The sequence below is a fragment of the Odocoileus virginianus genome, chromosome 11 (genome assembly GCF_023699985.2).
Source record: "Odocoileus virginianus isolate 20LAN1187 ecotype Illinois chromosome 11, Ovbor_1.2, whole genome shotgun sequence".
NCBI lineage: Eukaryota > Metazoa > Chordata > Mammalia > Artiodactyla > Cervidae > Odocoileus > Odocoileus virginianus.
Window position 1 is genome coordinate 5,405,269 of NC_069684.1, and position 16,635 is coordinate 5,421,903.

At 52.6% G+C, this 16,635-nt stretch overlaps 1 protein-coding gene across 1 annotated transcript in view; it reads right to left on the bottom strand.

Moving 5' to 3' along the window:
* Nucleotides 1-16,635, bottom strand: part of PLXNA2 (plexin A2) — a 226,216-nt gene that overhangs the window by 67,921 nt on the left and 141,660 nt on the right. Inside the window, exons 5-9 of the mRNA XM_070473856.1 lie at nt 12,573-12,673; nt 8,443-8,566; nt 6,604-6,757; nt 5,811-5,907; nt 2,594-2,708 (exon numbers count right to left, since the gene is read on the bottom strand). Coding sequence (XP_070329957.1) covers nt 2,594-2,708; nt 5,811-5,907; nt 6,604-6,757; nt 8,443-8,566; nt 12,573-12,673 — 591 coding nt within the window. The remainder of the gene's footprint in view (nt 1-2,593; nt 2,709-5,810; nt 5,908-6,603; nt 6,758-8,442; nt 8,567-12,572; nt 12,674-16,635) is intronic.

Sequence of the window (16,635 nt, forward strand, 5' to 3'; positions counted from 1 at the left end):
GTGCAGGAGACCCAGATTCCATTCCTGGGTGGGGAAGATCCCCTGGAGAAGGAAATGGTAACCCACTCCAGTATCCTTGCCTCTAAAATCTCATGGACAGAGGAGCCTGGCGGGCTGCAGTCCACGGGGTCGCACGTGGACTGAGTCGGGCACGACTGAGCGACTAACACTCACTTACTGACCTAAGTGAGGAGGTTAGAAGTGTGTGTGAAGGTCAGCTTCTGGGGCCTTTACTGCCCAGCCTTGGCCTCAGCGTCGCCCTGCTCCTGGCGTCTGGCCTCCCCTGGCCATTGTCCTGCGGACGCCCAGGCTGGGCTCCCCCCGCTCCCAAACTCCCTCGGCTCGTGGGTCCTTCCCTGTGGGTGAGAAGATGGGCCTGAAAGCAGTCTCAGCCTTCTGCAGGACCCCGGTGCTGGGATCAATTTCCGATGCCCACTAAGACCAGCATGGCGCTTTCTGGTCAGCTACTTCAAAGCATCGTGACTGGCTGGAGCAAAGGCCTTCCCTGGAAGGTGCTCAGGGCCCCAGAGATCTGGCTCCATCCCGCGGAGGCACCTGTGGTTGGGTCTGCCTGAAATACAGCCTGTGGGCACCATCTGTGTGTCTCTCTTTCAAGACAGGCAGATTTCATTTTTTTTCTAGCTGAATATGACATATTGTTTCAGAAGCTAAGAAGAATTCAAGGCTGTGTGTATATGTGTGTGTGTGCGTGCGTGCGCATGTGTTTGGGAAACCTTTCAAGGCTTACTTTCTTCTTAAATTAAAAGTTAAAAAAAAAAAGCTTTATTGAGGTATAACTGGGCTTCCCAGGTGGCTCAGTGGTAAAGAACCTGCCTGCCAATACAGGAGACCCCTGGCTTTGACCCCTGGGTCAGAAGATCCCTTGGAGAAGGAAATGGCAACCCATTCCAATATTCTTTTCTGGGAAATCCCATGGACAGAGGAGCCTGGTGAGTTATAGTACACGGGGTTGCGAAACAGTCAGACCTGACTTAGCGGCTAAACAATTGACAAATAAAATTGTAAGGTATTTAATACTGATGAGCCTATTACAGGGCAGGAATAGAGACGCAGACAGAGAGCACGGACTTGTGGACACGTTGAGAGGAGGAGAGGGCGGGACGAATTGAGAGGTAGCACTGAAATATTTACGCCACCATGCGTGAAATGGGTAGCTAGCGGGAAGTTGCTGTAAAACACAGGGAACTCAGCCTGGTGCTCTGTGATACCTAGGCGGGTGGGATGGGGGTGGAGTGGGAAGGAGGCTCCAGGGGAGGGGATACAGGGACCTTTAACGGCTGATTCTTATCCTTCTACAGCAGAAGCCAACACAACATTGTAAAACAATTATCCTCCACTTAAAAAAAATTAAGTGTACAACACAATGACATGTTGACCAAGGTGCGCTTTCTTGGAAGCAACTGGTAGTTCTACCTCGATTAGGAGAGACAAGAGACTTTTTCTTGAAATCTTAGACAAGGAGCTCCACGGAACACTTCCTATCAATGATGTTTGTTTAACGTGGTCACTGGTTCCTCGCATAGAGGAAGCAAACATGAAAGCTTATTTCAGGCATGCATGCTAAAGACTTTCACTGAAAAAGGCCCTGAGGGTTTAATGATGAGATGTAACTCCCGTGTTTAAGGAGGCTGTAGTCTAGTGCAAGAGGGAGACAGAGAAATGTCACAGCAATATTTGTACACGCTACATAGTCACTTACTTACATTTATGGATTTCCTAAAAGGTAGAATGAGATGGGGATGTATATTCATGCACATGTGTGTTTGTGGGGATATGTAAGGTCTCTGCAGTTGTTCAAACCCAACTACTGGTCACCCTGGGGCATGAAAAACATTAGATATGAGAAAAGGACATTGACCCAGCAGGCTTCATTGTCCTAAGGCCTACCGTGAGCTTGTAAGAAAGTGAGCCTCAAGGAAACATCACTGGGTGGGATTATTTATTGGAAAGATAAGCAATTTAATATCTCCCTGTGTTGAGAACAAAGATGGAACCAGTCTTAGGGATGGCACATCGACAGTATCATAAAATGTGACTTTAGCGAGCCTGGGTTCTTTTCACCAGTGGACTGCCTCTCTCTTCTATAAGGCCACCTACTCAGTCATACAAAAGAGTCAAAGAATCATTGAATTTTAGCCTAGGAAGAGAGGCCGGCATGAAAGAGCGGTTGAGAGTGAATGTTCTATTGAACTAGACTATGTCTGCAGCCAAGCAGAGGGCTTAAAACTCAGAACAAATGCCATTCTCTACACTCTTCCAGACCGTGGAGTCTGTTTGGTTGGATATGTTTCCTCTGAGCTTTCAGTCTCAGCCCTCGGCTCCCCTCGAACTTCTGAATGAATACAATTCTAGGAGTCTAGCAAATACAGCACACTTCTCCTTCTCGGGAGTATTTGCTGCCATTTTTTTTTTTTTTTTTGGCTTTATAATACCAGGGCTTTGTAACCTCTCTGGAAGAAGCCCAACATGGACCAGGGCCAGGGGATGGCCAAGCTGTCGGACTGACCATCTGAAAAGGGAGGTCTGCTGAGATTCACTGGGGATGTTCTGTGCCAGGTTGAGCCCCGCTTACCTCTGAAATGTTGATCCGGCCCTCCTGGAAGGAGCAGGTGGTGGGGTCATGAGTGCAGAGGTTTCGGTATTTGCACCAATGGCAGCGGAAGGCGCTGTTGACACAGGACAGGCACCTGCAGAGACACAGACAGTGAGAGGCAAAGAGGCAAGCCCACGGGGAGGGGGGGTGCCGGGGCCCGCGCGCCACGATGGGAGTCCGACATCCGAGTCTCACTCTCAGGGGGCGGACTGGGGGGCATCCCCAGCCCTGAAAATTGTGACTTCTCCCTCTAAGATGCTCAGGGGACCAGAAAATTGCGTCCAGAGTGGGAATGATGTTTCCGAAAGCAGTGGAGTGCTAGAGCTGGTCTGTGTCAGCTCCTGACAGCCAATTATTCATATTTTCAGGAACGTTGCAAGCGGGTCATCGACATGATAGTGGCTTGAAACGAGCCACAGAGGGAGTATTTATGCTATAGAAATTGGAAAATGCCACCTAGTAAGCTTTTCCCCCTGATTTCTGATAGCTAAACATTTGCCAGCCTAGCACCACTTATAAGAGGGAAGAGCCCAAGGAGGGCAGGGATAGGAACTGGGCCGACCTGGTTCCCGTTTTGCCTCTGCCCCTGCCACTGGGGCTGCCCCGAGCAAGTCGCTTCACCTTCTGAATCAGATTTCCTTCGTCCGTCTGTACTAAAACTTTTCTGTCCACTCCATGGGGTTGTTTTGTGTCAAACGAGATAACGTACAGGACATGGTTTTGAAAAGTATAATGCTAAATATATTATTTTTAGGGGCTTACCTTACCTGTTATTTCGAGCTCTTAAATCATATTTGAGTGTTCACAGTTGGTTCATATCACCTGTGTTTTGGAGTTTGAGTGGAGTGAATGGTATCAATTGACAACTCTGTCACCCTCTCCAAGTAGCCAGACATGGTAGTGACAGGCTGTGTGTGGCTCCTGCCTTTCTCACCAGGTAGAGCGCCTCTTTCCCTCCGGTTTCCCCTGCATTCTATGTGTATCGTCCAGGTGCCCTGTGTGCAGTCAGACCACCATCAGGGAAACAGGTTTGGCCGGTGGAGTTGTTCTACTTGCTCTTTTCCTAGTCCAGTCTTGTCACCACTAGACCAACTCGGCGGGCACATGGCCAGGTCTGCAAACTGGCGCCACCTGCTGGGGGCTCTAACGGCATTCGGGCGGATGGGGCTTGATCCAGGGGCCATTGGCTTATAAACCACAGCGGACTGGGCGTGTTTCCCCATGCCAAATATTTTTATCCCCTTCTAAATATGCCCATAGTCATTTCGTTCCTGAACTTAGGCCAGATGGATTGGGTCTTCCTCACATCTTACGATTCAGCAAGTAAATCACCAAAATGGATCAAGGATGATGAGATTAGGATTCTTTGAGAACAGGCTTGTCGATTTGCTAATTTGGTGACCTCCAATGGAGCACTTATTCCCTCTGGGCCTTAGTTTACCACAGTAAAAAGGAGAGGTTTGAACTCAATCCTGTGACTTGTAACTGGAAGGATAAGATAAGACAGTGCTTGGCAATAAAATGTCAAAGATACTTGCTTTTCTTTCTGCTAGAACTTGCTGCCTGTGACAGCATCTCCACTGCCATGATAATCCACGGTGGAAAGTGGTGACATCACACCGGGTTGCCGTGGAGATGAGGACGTTCTCACAAGCAACGCGTTCCATCACCACTGTGCTGGAGTGTGAGAGGGAGGTCGGGGAATTCCCACTCCAAGAAGCTCGCAGTTCCCAAAACAGGGTCAGCTGGGATTGGAACGCAGGGCTTAGGGGGCGATTTTATCCGGTTCAGCTTCTGCCACATACTGCCTTGCCTTGGCTCCTCCCAGGCCACTTTTTATCACTTGTTCTGTCTTCTCGGCACATCTATTGACTTGTCCCAAATGGGTCCAAGTGACGTCTCCTTCCTTAGCTACTCTGGAGACCCGAGAACTCCAGCAGATGATTCCCATCATGAAAATCCAAATCAGAAAACGGGAGACGAACGAAGCTCATTTGTCTATTTTAACAGCTTAAAGGTTCCTTTAGCGCTTAGCTGCTAACAGACCCTTTCCCCACACGGATAGCTGGGCCCATCATGGCCACAGCCTGGACCCTCGGACTTGACGCCACTGGAGTCCTCGGGGGGATCCTGTCCTGGGCAACAGGAAGGATGGGTCCACAGAACGTTCCCAGGTACTTCTCCCTCCGGCCTGGAGCTCTTGGTTGATCTCTGCTCTTGCCTATGACCAGGGTCATGTGGCCCTTACGTGGCCCTATTATAGAGATCCAGGTTGCTCTTTTTCTAAATCAAACAGTGCATGAGTTTCCAGATGACATGGAAAGAGTCTCAGTTTCACTTCAAGAGAACACGGGCAGAAACTAAGTGTGGGCCCCTCTCCTCCACTCCTGGTCCTGATTTTTACTTATGAAATGCGCCTGGCTTCCTGCACTGCTCTAAATACCCATAGCACTCAGCTGCTGGAGGTGGCTGGTGAGGTCAGAGGGGCGGCACCTCAGCCCCTCTGGGATCGATGGTTGGGTCTGGTTTTCCCTTCCTCCTTGAAAAGCTGAAGGCTCAGTGTGGACCCTGGTAGAGTTGAAAGCCTCCTCGCCCTGCCCCAGCCCGGGTCCTTTATTTGGTCCCCAGCCCGGCCCCTTCCTCTGAGGCTGCCATCTCTGAGTCCCTCTTCATGTGCCCACGGATGATGTGGCTAAGTTCCGCTGGCTGTCGATCTCCACGTTCAAAGCCACCACCCGCTGGCATAAAAGGGAGGACTTTTCTTCAGGCCCCTGGGCCGTGACTTCTGTTTCTACTTCAAACCCTTTTTAACTCTTAGCTTGAGAGTTGAGGGTAGGGTGAGTTGCAAGGGAGACTGCGTGTGATCAGAGGCTGTGGACAGTGTAATGCCGCTCAGTTTGGTATAACTGAATAAACGGAATATAACTGAAATATTTATGGGGCACTTTACGGTCTTCGAGACAAAGTGCCACGTCTGATCAGGAGACTGGGTGGTGAATGTAAGACAATTCTTGTCCTATGGGAACTTAGGAAAACCCCAGACCCAGGGCAAGGCGGGCGGCTTCTGGCCTGGGCCTGCCATGACCCACTTGCTCACCAGTCTCCTCTGACCTCATCTCTAAGGGAGGGTGCGGGTCTAGGTGACCTTCCCGCTCTGACACGGAATGATTACGAGTGCCGCTAGGGGCGTGCTTACAGTTGGTGGGCGCTGCAGTTGTAGAACTTGAACTCAGTGCTGACGAATATCTTCCCTGTCTCCTTGGATCTCAGCTGCAGCTCTAGGCCAAACCAGTCTGGAAAAAAAGGGGAAAAAAAGGAGAGAGTTACAAGCTGGGGGCCCAGTGGAGAGGCGGGGGCTAAATCATTCAGCCACCCCGGGGCTCCCATGGGGCAGTGATGGCAGATGGAGCCTTCCTGAGTCCTCTTCCAAGAGAGTTCCTATCATCCTTCTGATGACCAGCCCATCACTGAGACCCAGACACCCCAGGCCCCCTTCTTAGGGAGGAGGTGATGGATCAGATCCTACAGAGTCCTCTGCCTAGGTTGAATATGCTCAGTTACTAAAAGACTGTCAGCAATATCAGGTCACCAATATAAAAATAAAATTAAAAAAAATATATATATATATCAGGTCAAAACCCCTAAAAGTCCACAGTTCTATGGAGAGAACCTACTAAAAACCACTGGCTGAAGCCCCCGCCATTCCTGGAAGGGAAGTCTGGAAAAACTCTTATGCACACTGTGGAGGCTTAATCCAAACGGGAGACAGGGACCTCCCTCTTCCGGAAATTTCCTTGGGGCATGACAGTTTGCTTTCAAACTTAAATGGGTTTATAAGTCGGATGAGTGTCTGGCGTAAGAAGACCCAGTCAGGCAGCTGCCAGTCAGTCTGTGCCAGTACTTGCCACCCTGTCCCCTGGGTCCCCTACTCTGGGCCAGCCTGATTGAGCAGCCCCGAGCATTTGACGCCCACTGCAGACGCTTCTTACCCTGATCCAGAGGGATGACAGGCACGTCCTTGGGTCCCGGTGAGATGCAGATGACCTGGCTCCCAGATACTTGTCCCTCTACCTCCGTCAGGTTCCCAAAGGCACAGGAGATGCCCACAGACAGATCGGGGGCATCGCTCACAACCAGGCTGAGCTGTGGGCGGAGCAGAGAGACGATGCTGTGAGAAGACCCGGCAGGGCTCGGGAGACCTGGGCTCCAGGCCTGGCCCTGCCGCTGTCCACTTGTTCACTCCTCTCCCCGACCTCATCTAGGAAGAGGATGTCAGTCCAGGAGACCTTCTAGCTTTGACACAGAGCTGGTGCAGTAGCACTGCGAGGGGTGTTGCAGGGTCAGTGGTCTCTATTATTAATATTACTTTTCAGTCTTGTCCGGAGTCATAAAGCACTGGGGGGAAAGGAAGGGATGCTAGGGGTGGGGGAAGGTCTCAAAACCCATCTCAGACTGAGCTCGTTTTGACATGAAACCATCCAAACTTGAAAGCTAGTCATGAATTGAGCCTGTCACAAATAAGCCCTCGCTCCGGTCCATAGGAGAACACGTGTCTAGCCTGGAGGTTTAGAAGGCGTTCACCACTTGGCTGGCTCCCCTCCCTGGTTCTCACTTAGGGGCTGCCTACCAAGGTGGGGGCTTCTATTCTCTGCCGGCCTCTGGCTCTCTGCCCTCCGAGTGCTCCCCGAGAGCAGGGCAGCCGCCTCCCAAGACACTTAGGGGAGCAGAGAAAGGCAGGAAGTGGACACCAATGCCCTGGATGATGTCTGAGGTTCCCGAGGCTTCCAGGGAGGCAGGCCAGTGGTCTGCAGGCTTTTTGAGTTTGAATATCTTCCTCTGAATGGTAAAAAATATCACAGACTGTTAGAAGAATGATCGAGGAACCATTTAATAGCGAAACACCTGCTCTGAATTCCACGCCCTCGGAAGTGGGTTTGTACTAAATGACAATATGATCTCTAGGTGGTATTGGACACGGGAGGTGAGATACGTGACTCCCAGTGGGGAGTGCCCACGGGGGTTTGCGGTGGCAACACCCCGCGTCCTCCAAGAAGCGAGTTCTGAGAGAGGGAGGTCTCGCTTTGTCCTCCCACGATGCCTGGAGGGCTTTCTCAGCCCCAGCGGCCATCACTTAGCCTTTCCATACATTTGTCTGCCGCTGAATCTCTGCCCCAGTTTCGTTTCCATGGGGCCAAGAGACTTAGGTACAAACTCTGCTGTTTGTTCCCTCAGCTCTGCGGCAGCCAAAACCTCCTGGTGGGGATGAATGAACGCAAGCCTTGGAAGGTTCATTAAGTAATTAGCATTCGTGAATGCCCATAAAACCTCCAGAAGGAAATAACCCTACAGGGCCCAAGGACGAGGAGTATTTGGGATTGCACCTAGACAGGTATGGAAGGACTGCTGTATTCTCTTTAATATTCTCTTCGGCACACCCTGTGAATTAAGTCTCAGTCTCTCTGCGTCTGTCCATCTGTCTGCCTCTCTCTCACATACACGTACAAAGGCAACTCCAAGTTCCTGTGAGCGACTGTATCAGGCGGTCCCTTGAAATCTATATCATTCACCACAGAATGGGATGGGATTGCATGATGTTGCAGAGGCCTGTTACTAAATGCAAAATGTAGTTTTACAAAACAGATCAGTGGGTGACGAATCTGCAAGGAGTGGGGCAAATGACCGGGTCCTGGGCAACGACAGGTGTTACTGTAGTTTTCCTACAAAATGTCCTCGGAGCGCGTTTAGTCTGATCCATTTGCACGGTGCTGCCGAAGGATCACACCCACGTTTGTGCGCCCCGCCCCCAGGCCCCGCCCGGGCGCACTCACCAGCCGGCTGTGCTCAGACACGGAGATGCTGCTGGGCTGCACCTCGAGCCTCACGCACTGGCTGATGCTGGCGGCGAATCGGTTAGGCTCCCAGGCCCGCTGGCACCGGTCCCTGCGGGAACACCTGCCACAGACAGACGCACCGGGGTGAGTGAGGGGCTCTGCTGCTCTGAGGCCCGTGTCTTCTAGGGATGAGCTTCACTTCTTCCAGAGGGCTCGGGGACGCCCAGATGGTCTCCACTGCGGCCAAAGACAGACTAAAACAGGGCCTCCCCTGGTGGCTCGGTGGGAAGGAATCTGTCAGGGGACGCGCACTGGCTGAAACCGCCCACCCTGGCCAGGCGCCGTAGTAACCATTGGCATGAGTTGTTTTACGACAGGAGGTCCTGGTGAGGAACACGGAACTAATGAGCCACCACCCACCGGAAGAGTTCGGGAAAGGTCAAAAGGAGACACCACGCGTCCGACCACCTCCCAGAATCCTCCTCGCTGGCATCCATCTTGGCTGAACAAGGCCTGCGCCAGAGTCAGAATGATGGGCTAAAGAAAACCCGGAAACTAGTCCCATCGCCCTAAGACCAGAGACTGTGAGCCGCGTGGTGGAGTGGTTCTCCCGGGTCCCCTCACCCTCCTGCTCTCTGCCCAGTGGCCTTTCCAGTAAAGTCTCTTGCTTTGTCAACATGTGTATCTCCCTGCACAATTCATTTCTGAGTGTTAGACAAGAGACCAGTTTTGGGTCCTGGAAGGGGTCCCCCTTCCTGTAACAAATCTGCTTGCCGCTGCAGGAGACATGGGTTCAGCCGCTGATGTGGGAAGATCCCACAGTCTGTGGAGCAGCTAAGCCCGTGCCCCACAAACTCCGAGCCTGCGTTCCAGAGTCCCAGGGATGCAGCTGCTGAAGCCCGCGCACCCCAGAGCCCGTGCTCCGAAAGAAGAGAAGCCACGGCAACGAGACGCCCGAGCACTGCAACTAGAGAAAAACCCACGCAGCGACGGAGGCCCGGGACAGCCAAAAATAATAAAAACAAATTAGAAAATCATTTAAAAAGAGGACAGACCAAGAGAAGTGGGATCAATACCCCCTGTCCCCCAATATGAGAGCTGCAGCTTAGACATAAAGAATAGCTCTTATAGACAGCATCTCAGTGAGTGAGGGACGGAAGGTTGGGGAACAGAAGAAGCATCAGGCAAGAGGCGAAGAATCTGAACTCTGGAGCCAGGCTGCCTGGGTTCTAACCAAGATCTACAGCCTAGTAGCTGTGGCCCCATTGGGCAAGTTCCTGGAAGACCCCATGTCTCAGTTCCCCCAGCTGTAAAATTCTGGGCCCAATGATAATACTGTATCTCACAGGCCTGGTGTAAGTATTAAATGAATTAGTGTTTAGAAAACAGCCTGTTCTTGGCCCTACTAAGAAAAATATTAATGATGATGGCTATGGATATTATTATTATCCGCCCCCCCAGGGACATGTAAAACCCTGGACAGGGTCTTAGCTGTGTGGGATAGCGTGCCTGTGACCCTGTGGCTGGATTCCTGGCTCTTTGAAGGCAGGGGCCATGTTTTATTCATTGAGATAGTCCACCTGTCACGTGGTATATTTTCAATAAATGTTTGTGAAACACAGAGGCAGACAGGGAGGCATGGGCAGGGTTTCCTTTGTCAGGAAGTGCGCGTGGCAGCTTCGTCCCACACCTTCATCTCTGGTCCTAGGCGCCGCGGGCCGCAGCAGCAGGTGAGCACTGTGACCCCTGCCTGCAGGGGCACGTGGTGGCCCCTGGGAACAAGCTCCACGGCTGGCGCTTCTCCAACCAAAGCGCCCCCTCCGCGGATGCGACAGGAGTCCACCACCCAGCGGAGATTCCCACCGAACTCCCCCCAAAGTCCCTCCCCCGCGACCCTTCCTTGCCAGGCACATAATGGATCTAAATATGAACGCTGTCAAAGGAAAGAATTATGGAGGTTTAAGTGAATCCTTAAGATAGCTCTAAAGTGAGCTCTTGACTGGAGCCTTTATCTCATTGACTCACTGAAATGGCTCTTTTTTATCATACTATTTATGGCAACAGCCCCAACAGAGATAAATAGCCTCCGAGACAATAACACACTTGCAAGAGCAAGGCATACAGAAGAGGCAGGAGGGTTTCAGATCCTCTCCGCCCCCGACCCCCGGACCCAGAGGCTCTTGAGCAACCTCCCTCAGCCCTCTGCCTCCGCTCAAATCTAGCGTGTGGTCCTGGCCGCTGGAGGTGGTCCCTCCACTCACCCCGTCACCCAGGCGAGGGGACGGCGGGTGGGCGGGCAGCCCGGAGGGGCCGAAGATGAGATGGGGCAGGAGTAAAGAAAAATCCGGGTGTAACTGGGGAAAAGCTTGTTCCCCATGTGGTGCAAGAGGCAAGCCGAGCTGTTGGAAGGAGGGGGTGCATCCCTGGGATGTGATGACGGGGAAGGGGCTCAGAGCGCAGAGGAAACCTGAGACCCTGAGGCGGTGCAGTCATTCTAAGTCAGCCCCACTGACCTGACGCAGAAGGAGGACGGGTGGTCTGGGAGACTCGGACATCGTGGCTAGGTTGGCAGGGAGGAGCAGGGAGCGGGTGGTATGGCTGGACCTGCCCACTGCCCAGTGAGGGGGCCAGGTGACCCCAGGCCACTGCGAGGAGCTGGGGGTGGCTGTCAGGTTCCATGGAGGAAGAAACCCTCGTGAGGAAAGAGCGCCTGCTTGTTGTCGGGCCGGCCTCACTGATGGGAACCCCATCGTAGCCACCTCTCAATGCTGGAGACTCAGGTTCCATCCCTGGGTTGGGAAGATCCTCTGGAGAAGGAAATGGCAACCCACTCCGGTACTCTTGCCTGGAAAATCCCATGGACCGACGAGCCTGGTGGGCTACGGTCCACAGGGTCGCAAAGAGTCGGACACGACTGAGCAACTTCACTTTTCCCCTTGGGCATTCCCGGGGCCCAGCGGGGGCGCCGTCAGTATCTCTGCCACTTGTCCGACCCACATGGCAGCACTCTGTCCGGGTTCTGGTGAGGGCATTTCTGGCAAAAACTTTTTTGAGGAGCCGCTTACCTACAAATCTAAGCAGGGAACCCAGTGTGTGTGGCGCCAATCCAGTCCGGATTTTGCATCTGCGGGGCGCCTGCTTTGCTCCCTCCCTGCATAGCCCTTCCAACACCTGCTGCGGAGGCTGGAAGCCAAGAGTGATTGTGCAGGACCCTGAACTCTGGCCCCCCGCCTCCGCCCCCACCCTAAACCCGCACTTCTCCTGGGGGTGCTCTGCTGGCTGGCACAGAGCCCTGGAGTTTCCGAGTCCGCTGGGGAGCAGAATTCCTAGCCAGCAGCTCCCCACCCCCTTTGGAGTTTCTTCCCTCTGCTCTCCCTCTGGGGCTCTTGGAGTTAGGAAGTTTAGATGCGATTTTGCATTTCTGTTGAGCTGGTATTCAGTGGCAGGGGGTGTATCTGAAAAGGGATGCGAGGCCAGTTGGAGTGAGATGTAGACTTCTTGGAATCAGGGACTGATGAGGCCAGAAGGGTCCTCCCAAGGGTTCCGAGTCCATGATCATCATTTTGACTTGTGTAGCTTATCCTGAGCTTTCTTACTGCCAAAGCATTTATATTTAGCATTTAATCCTCATGGTTCACCGGCGAGGTAGGCATTATCCCTTTTTAGCGATGGGGAAAAGGAGGTCCAGGGTTGTCAGTGGACCATCTTGGGTCACACGGCTGCTCACCGAAGTCCAAACTCCAGGAAGGAGGTGAAATGGCTACACTGAGGAGGTTCTTGGGAAACCTAGAGATGCTTTAACTTCCTTGTGAGTTCTTCCAACACCACTAGCCTCCCCTGCAGCAAAGGCAGACTTCAGAGCAGCTGGCTAGGGGTGGAGGGAGTAGGGGTCGGGTTTTGGAGGTGAGACCACAGAGGCACTGCCCTTGGAAAGAAGGTCACACTCATGGCCTCTCTTCCTCTTTGCTTTCAGCACTCTGACCGCAATTAGAATTACTGCTCAGCAGAGGGAAATTCCTCTCTCCCTGCAAACTGAGGTCACATTCCTCATCAACACTCCCAGGAAAGTACCTGGTCTTCTGCATTCCAGGTTTTTTTTTTCTTTTTCCAGACTGTGCCAAACTTACATGTTGTGCAGGGCACACCAGCCGCAGTGAGGGTCCCCCGAGCTCAGGCACTCCCCGCAAGTCGTGTACTGCTCACAGGATTCCACGGGGACCCTGGTGATCTGGCCGAGAGGGAAAAGACAGCAGGTTAGATCAGGGAGTGATGCCTCCAGACGGTGTGTTCAGACTCAGTTACACCTAACCACTGTAGCTCAAATGGGAAAGAATCTGCTGTGATGCAGGAGACCAGCCTTCAGTCCTTGGGTCGGGAAGATCCTCTGGAGGAGGGCATGGTAATCCACTCAAGTATTCTTGCCTGGAGAATTCCACGGACAGAGGAGCCTGGTGGGCTACAGTTCATGGGGTCGCAAAGAGTCGGACACGACTGAGCAACTCACACACACACACACGCACACTTGCACTGCCACCACCCCTCGAGAGGTGAGACAACAGGGCTAAATCGGTCCTTCAGTGTCCCATCTGTTTCCCCTGCACGAGGCAGGTACAGCTAAGAGTCCCCGGGCTTCTGGCCTTTCCCAGAGGTGGGAGCAAGCCCTCCAGCCTCTCTCTGCCTGCGCGAAAGTCCTTGGGAGGGCTGGGTCTGCTCCTAGAAGATGATGGAAATGGTTAACTGTGCTGAAAGGCCATTGAATGCCACCAACTAGTCTCTCAAGAGCTTTCAGCTGGGCTCAGGCTGAGACATCCTGTCTGCAAAGAAAACATTGATAAATAAAAAGAGAAGGAGAAACTTTCCCTATCAAATAATATTCACTAAGTGGCAGAGTCTTTTTACAGCCAAGCAAACGTGCCACCTGGATCCAATTACCCCATTCTCTGATGTCTGTATTCAGTTTCTCTAGTAAATCTCCCGTCCTTTGAAAAGTCTGGCTAAATGGGAACAGAGATGAGCTGCCTGTCTGATGCTGTCTTGCTGGGGAAAGAGGGAGTGTGGAGCTCGAGCCCGTGACCCCCCAGAGCAGGCAGCCTTCTCCTCCTGGCTTCCGGGGGAGGCCGTGCGGGGACAGAAACCAGGCCTGTGTGCTCAGTACTCACCCTTACCTGCCCAGTGGGTGTAACGTGAAGGCCAGGCAGAGGGTCAGAAGATTGAGGTCTTGCATTCGGTATGTCCTAGGTATTCGTCGATGGCTGAGCCCGCAGGCTGCTGGGCCGCAAAAACATTTGCTAGGCTGGGAATGGGATCTCATTTGTTAGGGCAGAGAGGTCCACACCTACTGGATGTGTGAAGTGAAGCGGAAACACAACCTGTGGTCCAGCGGCCCAGTGTTCCGCCTCTGGCAGGGGGATGAAGGGTCTGATGGAGACGCCTTCACAGCATCCTCCCGAGAGGCTCGGGATGGAGTCTAACACGGCTCACCCAGCAACCGTTTATCAGATGTCAGTGCGACAAGGCTCCAGTGCTGTGTGCTAGAGAAACTGCAGCGAACCGGACACAGATCAGCCCCCCGCAGAGCATGCAGCTCGCGGGACTTGGTAATTACAAACCAAGCCCTACTCTACATTGTGGTGAACATCCATCGCAGGCGAGGGGTATATGCCCTGGGGGCCTCGGAAGCTTAAAGGACGGGCCACCCAGCACAATCTGTCTGGAAAACGGACCAGCAGCTGAGTATGGGTGAGTCAGGGTAAGAGTGAGTCTGCTGCAGATGCCTGGAAGGGCCTTCCTAGCTGAGAGATCAGCACACACAAAAGTAATCATGGCCATTGGTGCATGCGAACTCAGTCCTGGCCGACTCTCGCAACCCCACCGACTGTAGCCCGTGAGGCTCTGCTGTCCATGGAATTTTCCAGGCAAGAATACTGGAGTGGGTTGTCATTTCCTTCTTGACGGGATCTTCCAACCCAGGGATCAAACCCGCATCTCCTGTGTCTCCTGCTTTGGCAGGTGGATTCTTTATCACTGCACCAGCTGGGAATCGTGGCTAAGTTTAGCCTAATTCAAGTGTGGCGTGCACACTCGATGCGATGAGCTGAGAGATGAGGCTGGTGGGTGTAACCAGGAGTCAGATCATGAAAGGTTTGGGGTACCAACCCCAGAAACCTTCCTTCTCTGTCGGGTGCCCCCCCGCCACTCATTCTCCCCACATCGTAACACTTAACATTCTGAATTACAAAGCTTTCCCCTCTGAGTGACATGATCAGCTTTAAGCATTCCTGAGTTGCCTTTAATAATAAAATAAATGAAATGCAGAAAGCCTAAGTGTAAAATCTGGAACTTCAGTTGAAAAAAGTGGATATTCTAAGTGGAGCTTGGAGGACAGCTGGTTTGAAATAGCTCATGCATGACAGGTGTGTGAGTCTGAGCGGACTCTGAACTCAGAGGTCCAGTCGGACCCGACAGGGTGATGGCACAGCTCTGGGGGCTAACTGGGTCACGGGCCGCGTTAACGGATGTGGAGTCGGGACGGAGGTGCCCGACCCTGGGGAGCTCCCAGTTCAGGGCTGGGCAGCCTGCCCCTGGAGAAGTGCAGCCCCAGCAGACAGACTTCCCAGAAGGGTGGTCACAGTGGGGCGGCACCCAGCGCTGGTATCTGAGATACAACTCGAGAGACCTGGATGTTTCTTTAGCTCAGAGAAGATGAATCTCAAGGTGGACACGGACGCGGTCTACTGCAGTTTGAAGGGCAGCGCTGTGACGGAGATGAGACCCAGGGGTGAAGAGTTTCAGGAACGCGCGACCGAAGAACGTCGAGGCTATCCAATAACGCAGCTGACCGGGGTCCTAGCAGGGACTCCCGTCCGTGGGAGGCATGAGCCGAGTCAAGGGGACATGTGTCTGGGAGGCTGTGGAAGGCATGCTTCTGCACCCAGAGGAAGGCCGCCTGAGTCCTTGCAGCTCTGACTTTCAGGACTCTCCTAACTCATCCCTGAGACTGCTGAATGAAAGGTAACCTCCAGCCATACCACCGGCCTTAAGGAGCCCCCGCGGACCCCTGACTCGCGGCCTGCGATTCCTGCCAGCAGCACCTTTCTGGCAGGTGCCTGCCGGATGCTCTCCCTGCGGGCCCCTCCCCGCACCTGGGGACCCTCAGCCCTTCAGGGTATCTGTGACCCCAGTCGCCCAGTGGGGCTTCCGCTAGCGCCCTCCCCCTCCCAACCCACCCTTGGAAGCCTGAGAGCTGCAGTCCAGTGCCCGGCCTCCCTTTCCTGGGTTTCGGGCTCCGTGTGAGTGATGTCTGCATCTGGCTGGAAATTAAAACAACTGTCTGCATTGCATTCGGCCCGTCTGTCAAAACACAGCCCTGCTCTCAGCAGCTGGGGAACAGGGCCCTGAATGGGAGCAGTGTCTCCGGCAACAAAGCCCACTTTCACGCCAAGTGCCGTGGAGATAGTGAGAAGCCTGTTCTTCTCCAAACATGAAACCAACTGCACAACTATTTTCCTGTTTCCTGGGCCCTCCTGGTGGGAATTTTTTTTTTTTTTTTTTTTTAATACACAGAGTTGAAGAGCAAAGTGAAACAGGAAACTTTTATGGAGTGGGAGTCCTAAAACTTGAATTTATTCTCTTCTCTGAGATCTAACAGCCACATACAAACCAGAGGAAAGAAACGTCACAGGGTACTGGAGGGAGGCACTCAAAGTCAGGTGTTTCCATGGGTGCTCTGTCTTTCCTGTAATCATGTGCTTCCACATTCATTCATCAATCGTAGTCATTGATCACATCGTACAGAAAGGCCAGTGCTGGGCACTTTAGGGCAATAAAATCAACAGCAACATTAAAACACAGCCATCACCCTCAAGTTGCAAGCAGACTAGTAATAAAAACAAGAAAAGTGATGTGTGTTCTAAGAGAGGTATTGAAAGAGGGCTGAGGGAATTCAGAGCAAAGAAAAAACTCCTTCTACATCCATGCCATCCAACATGTGGGCCCGTGTGGCTACCAGCATCTGGAAGGGGCTACTTGGAATTGAAACAGCCTCTAAAGACAACTGTATGCAGAAGGCTGAGCATGAAAAACAGAATGTAAAATAGCACATTAACAATTCTTATTGACAAGTGTTGAGAAAATTTAGTGAATTTTGGGTTATAAACCTACCTACTGATTTCAGCTGCCTCTTCTTACTTT